The sequence below is a fragment of the Dipteris shenzhenensis genome, chromosome 30 (genome assembly GCF_047967505.1).
Source record: "Dipteris shenzhenensis isolate YYH24624 ecotype China chromosome 30, Dip_SZ_1.0, whole genome shotgun sequence".
Taxonomy (NCBI): Eukaryota; Viridiplantae; Streptophyta; class Polypodiopsida; order Gleicheniales; family Dipteridaceae; genus Dipteris; species Dipteris shenzhenensis.
Genome location: NC_141625.1, coordinates 17239918 through 17245917, shown reverse-complemented (window position 1 = coordinate 17245917; position 6000 = coordinate 17239918). Strand labels below are relative to the sequence as shown.

At 41.6% G+C, this 6000-nt stretch overlaps 1 protein-coding gene across 1 annotated transcript in view; it reads right to left on the bottom strand.

Moving 5' to 3' along the window:
* Window positions 1-5149: 5149 nt before the first annotated feature.
* Window positions 5150-6000, bottom strand: part of LOC147881784 (sugar transport protein 10-like) — a 184807-nt gene continuing 183956 nt past the window's right edge. The window contains exons 7-9 of the mRNA XM_087401244.1: window positions 5695-5755; window positions 5462-5583; window positions 5150-5419 (exon numbers count right to left, since the gene is read on the bottom strand). Coding sequence (XP_087257370.1) covers window positions 5150-5419; window positions 5462-5583; window positions 5695-5755 — 453 coding nt within the window. The remainder of the gene's footprint in view (window positions 5420-5461; window positions 5584-5694; window positions 5756-6000) is intronic.

Here is a 6000-nt window from a genome sequence, read left to right as displayed (position 1 = left end):
TTGCACATTTAAGGCTACATCCTGCTTGTTGCCATCCATAGACTTCCGTCTAATCTCCTCGGCCAACAAGATACCCACAACATCATCAAATTTTAGTACTCCACCAGGTGCATAGTTACTGACAGCTGTATGGAAGGTATCCCATGAGGATGGCAATGAATATAAGAGAAATATTGCCTTAGTCTCCACATCAAAATTCATCTTCTGAGCCTGAAGCTGGCTGAAATTAATATTGAATTCATTCAAGTGAGAAGCAATGGAGACCCCTTCCTTCATCTGCAGCTCAAACAACCTCTTCATGAGGTAAACTTTATTAAAAGTAGTTTCCTTCTCATAAGTGGCACACAGTTTCTTCCACAAATCTTCTGTAGTCTGCTCATTTACTACTGTGAAATAAACTGACTTTGCAAGATGAATTCTAATAGTAGACTTTGCTAATGCATCCAACTCATTCCAATCATCCTCAGACATATTTGTAGGCTTAGCTTCAATCCATGCCAAGGGTTTAATCTGCTTCTTTTGAATAAGCACATCCCTTATTTGTTCTTTCCACAAAGAAAAGTTTGTCCCATCAAACTTTTTAATGCTGAAAAACTCCTTTTCAGACATGGAAGAGGATGCCATGATGCAAATGAAACAAAATCCCAAATGCTAGTGCCTGCAAGAGAGAATCACACCAAATACCAGGTGCGCCCAAATGTGTATGCCACAATAGAGTGAAATATCACCAAAACTCAAAGCTCAAAGCATCAAAAGATACATCTGACTCATGTGCACATACTATGCATCCATATGAGCAAATTTGGCCCAAAAGAAAATGCCAATAAGTGCCAAATGACTCAAGCATAAACATTGTCCACTGGCATATGCATCAATAATATCTCATCCAAGAGAGCATATGCATCACCTGCAATGTGTCAAAGCTGTCCCTCAACATAAAATAGCATCCATGTGCAAAGTGTCCATAAAAATAGCATCCCACAAGGCAATTTGGGCCTATCAGTGCATCTAATAAGGACCGTAATGCATCCAAATGGCCTATAAATCATCCACTACAACCCAATACACACCATGAATGAGCGCACAACAGTGCTCAAACTGCAACCAGAGTGATCTGCATAAGGTATGCTCAAGAAATCATAGTCCCATGGTAATGACAGCTACTGAAAAGTGCTCTCAACGGAAGCAAGAATGGAAGAGGGAGAGAGAGAAACAAAGAGCCACACAAGTTTTGGTGGGTGCAGAACCACCCCTAATCTTCTTTTTTATTCATTTATATATGTGTTTGAGTATTGTACATAAGCAGGGTAAAGGCACAGTGACCTTTAACCCCCACATAAACTTAACCCAGTTGGGCAAATAAAGATGACTGGAAGTTTTTGAAGAAGGAGCTAAGGGATATGCCCCAAAAGTTTGACAATCAGAGGAGGGATGCGAGGAGATGGTTGGACACCATAAGTGCTTTGCACCTCGATAGTGGCGGATGGCCATGTTAGAGGCATGGGTGGTAAGTCTACTTCTCATTTAATTTATTGTTCTAGTTGTCTTATTACATATTGCATGCACTTTATCTAACTCTCGTAATTTGGGTCCACGGCAATCTGCGCTCGGTCATCTTCCCACAAACGTAGAGACAAACTGCGCATTCCACATAGGAGCGAGGAAGTGGTTTATTGAGATGGAGGTGTAGGGAGTGGCAATCAATTGGGCTGTGGTGGCTGCTCACTCTGTATAAGTCTACTCCAACTTGTAAGCTCACTTCTTATTGTTTTATTCAAGTTCCAATCTAATTTCAAATTAAAACGGTTTCTCTTAGGGTGCAAGCTCAAATGTTCCATGAGCGTCAGTGGAGGCAAACGGTGATGACGAGGAGGCAGTTCTCAAGAGATTTGGCTTAGACGATGTCGACAAGGATAAGGGATGAGGCAGAGGTCATGAGGGCTAGGGATTAGGCAGAGGTCACCAGGGCCAAGGCAATGACAACGATGATAAAAATGACTCCGACGAGTCGAATCAGTAGCAGCAGTAGTAGTATTAGTAGTAGTTTGTATATACTTTGGCAAATATATGCTTCTGTCTATCGGTTCGTTTGAGTGATTTTGTATCACCCTTTTCGAAAGGGAAATTTTGTAACAAACAAGGTTGCGTATACTCTGGCATGTATATGCTTTTGTCTGTCGGCTTGTTTGAGAAATTTTGTATCACCCTTTTCATAGTAAGGGAAATTTTTAACGAATAAGGTTTGAGAGTTTTATCTTGCATGTTTGCTTTTAAACATTCTTTTGTAAAGCAAAAAAATAAACATTAATGGGGCAAAATCGGGCCATAGCAAGCCCTGTTTTTTACCCCACTAATTTTTTTTAAAAGTTCTATTAAAGGTCGGTATGTATCGATGCTTTACCAATGTTGATATATACCGACCTTTACCGATGTTGGTATATACTGATGCACATTTTTCGATGCTAATAGCGACATAAATATAGACCTTTTTGCCCTTTTAAAAAAAGTTTTTTAGTGTAAAAAAGGTCGGTATTTGTGTTAGGAAATGGCCTATACCTTGTAGTGCAAGGGGTCTTAATAATTGTCTCCCCACATAGTGTCTCCTTGAGAACATGAGAGTAAGAGAAATCACCAGCATCATTCCAGTGGTGGGAGTAGTACGTAGAATGTGGATTCAAATTTATCCACAATCTTTTGATATGTAATAGATCATTTAAGAAAATAGTAATGGACAATAAGGGAAAGGATGTGACAAACTATAGGTATAAGTTGTACAATTTGTAATTTAGGCAAGAGACGATGGATTGGGGACACCAATCATCCTCAAAAAGAAAATTTGTGCTTGATCTCAATCACATGCCAATTTTTCAATGGGATTTGAGGAGCATGCGTTGAGCATTTCATGGATGTTATTGTATGAAGTTGTTAAGAGCCAAAAGAGGCTTGATTCAAAAGGATGTGAAAGAGAATCAATCATGACCAACATAGGATCACAAGGATTGGAAGAAATTTAAGTCTAAGTTTAAGAAGACACTAGATTTGTAGAAGTAACAGATTGCAGTGGGACACTCCCACTTGGGATTAGGTGACAAGGATCGACTTAAGAGATACTTTGTAGCTGCTCTAAAACTTTATTCTTGTACAAACATAGTAATGCTTTGGATTGCATGCATTTGACTTGCATTATGTGTTATTCTTTCAGCATTAGGTTATGAATGGCAAAGGATTGCACAGATTGGCATACAACAATCAGATGAGTGCACTATAAGTGATTATGCTTATTATAAACCTTTCATGAAACTTACTTGCATTAGATTGAGATATGCATATTCATCTCTCATAAGAGAGAGCACTTTAACCTTAGATTTCTTTGTTGACCAGGCACGAGATGGCCCGAATGAGCCCTCTAAACAAATGTTTTTAGCCCTACGAGGTGGCACGAATGAGCCCTCCAAACAAACGTTGTCAGACATGTGAAGATTCTTTATTAGGGGGAGGCCTTTTGTTACGTCAGCCATAATCCCGGAATTGTCTAGTGTAGTTATGGTGAAGCGGGAAACCAGAGGGCTTGATAGTGCTTGCATCAATACAGAGTGCATAAATAAGGCCTAAATGGGCATAGAGGCTCTAAGGTCCAAATGAACACATGGCACTCAATAGAACATCATGTGGCAAGCACTGGGCTAGGAGGGAGGATTCCAGAAGGAACTTGAAGAAAGGGAAGTCCATGTGACCAAGAGGGGAATTCGTGGCAGAGTGGAACGTGCTAAGCTGAGCCCTTCTTTCAAGCATCACAACATTGGCTCCAAATGAGACCGAAGAAACCGATCCTGGGGATGATGAAAGCGAGGAGAAAGGTGAGGAGAGGACAAGGGTTTGCAAGAGAGAGAGAGGGATCCAATAGTGAATACGTATAGACACAATATTCTCTATCATGACTCGTAAGAAAGGGCATGTTCCCTCCACTTATAAATATATGGAGAAATGAGTGTACTATCTTTGTGCCCACACTCTATCGGGGTATACATATGCATAACTAACACTATGGACTCTTGGGAAAAATAAAATATCTATTTTTTTTTGCATGCAAAAAAGAGAGTATTTATATTGAAAAAGCAACAACAAAGAGCCATATAGGCTACTTGAAAACCTAGAAGCTTGGATCTACAATGAAATAGAACTTTAAGGATCTCCTGCTTCACATCTAAGCCAAACGACACATGATAGGGGGCTCGATGAAACACCATAGCATTCCTAGTAATCCAAATCTTGTTGATAAGAATAGCTTGAATTAAATTCCATATTTGCACTGCCTGAAGCTCTGTCAGACATGCAGAGTCACCAATAATGCCGCTTTCCAATGGCAGTGAAACCTAATAATGCCACCACAGGCCAGCCATGCACTGATTAACCTCCTCCAACTTGGGCGAATAGGTAGGGCAGCTCTAGAAAAGAAGTAATTGAGATTCCGTGGCGACTTTGCAAAAGGGGTAGACAGGTGGGATGTCAGTGCGCCATTTGGAGAGACAAAATTTGTCGAGTGGGGAAATTCAAAACGATTTGGGTGAGGCGACGTTTACAGGTTTGGAAAATAAAGTATCTTAGTGTTAATCAACTAATATTGTATTAGGGGGTAGGTTCTGTATGTGTTGTAGCTCAAACTAAGCGGGTGGCGTAACACGTATACTTGGAGGTTAATGACGAAAATGAAGCCCTTGGAACGTGGCGTTTTTGTGAGGGTGTGGGTTGGAAACTGAAATATGGAACCCCCCAAATCAATCCGGAGACATAGCCACACCAACCACAAACAATCGACACACTCTAATTAAGTCTCGACTCATCAAATCCAACTCCAACAATTCAAATCCTGCTTCCTCCTGCATTCCCATCAGCTCCTGTGCTCCTCCAACAATTCAAATCTTGCCTCCTCCTCAGCTCCTGCCTCCAAATCAAAGGTTTTCTCTTTGTATCATTTTGTTGCCTGCATTGTTCTCCTCTTTGTTATCGATTTCTACCCGATTTCTACCTCGCTCTGCAGTCCCTATAGTCTGTTTGTCTCCATTTTACCACCGCATACCCGCCTCCCCATATTGTCAATATTTCCACCCTCGCACAGCTTTCATTTCGTTTTTTGGGTTCTTGCAGTTGCTCACTCCCACCATCCACAATGCTCCAACGACACCTTCTCCCCTTCCTCCTCGTTAGCTTGCTGAGTTTCAGTATCGTCATTGCTCAAATAGCGCCCTCCCAGCCCCGCCCCGCCGACTGCAGATGCCAGATCTGCCCTTGCTTGTACTACGACGACCCCGGAAGGTGCCGCATCTGCTTCATCTGCGAGGACCATCCCGCAGTTCCTTACGGGAATCCCGTCGCGGTTGATCGTGTATCCGCTCCCAGTGCTCGCGAATTCCCTTCTGATCTGCCTACAGCTGCTTCTGAACCTGGATCAAGTCCCCATTACTATGATCCCGCTCAAAGCGACGTCGGAGGCACGTGTTGTTCCAAGAATCCGTGCTGCTTCTTCCAGTTCTGATCGAGTGCGATGAAGGAATTCGACTGCACTGAATTCTAATTGCGTCAAAGCTGTCAAGTTGTATATAGATCATGTCTGGTTTGTTAATATAAGGATTTAATTGCGTCAAAGCTGTCGGTCATGTCTGGTTTGTTAATATAAGGATTGGAAAGTTTTAGTACCGTAAATAGCATTGCTTTGGAATTCTTCTACTGCGAGACCCTCAGGCACGGAATTGGCAACCTGCATCACCTGAGGCCGAGACCTTGACTCACCTCAGAGATTTGTGAAGGGCCGCATGTAAAACTTAAAATTCTGCTCTTCTCATCCCAGCTATATCAAATCCTTTGCAGGGGTGGAAATTTGTATTTGAGCACTTTGTTCATGGTCAATATGTCAAAGAACGAGGGAACAATAGGCACCCAGAGATATGTGCTATATTTCATTGAAGCTCTTCCTTTTTATATATATTCGTACACTTAATTTAG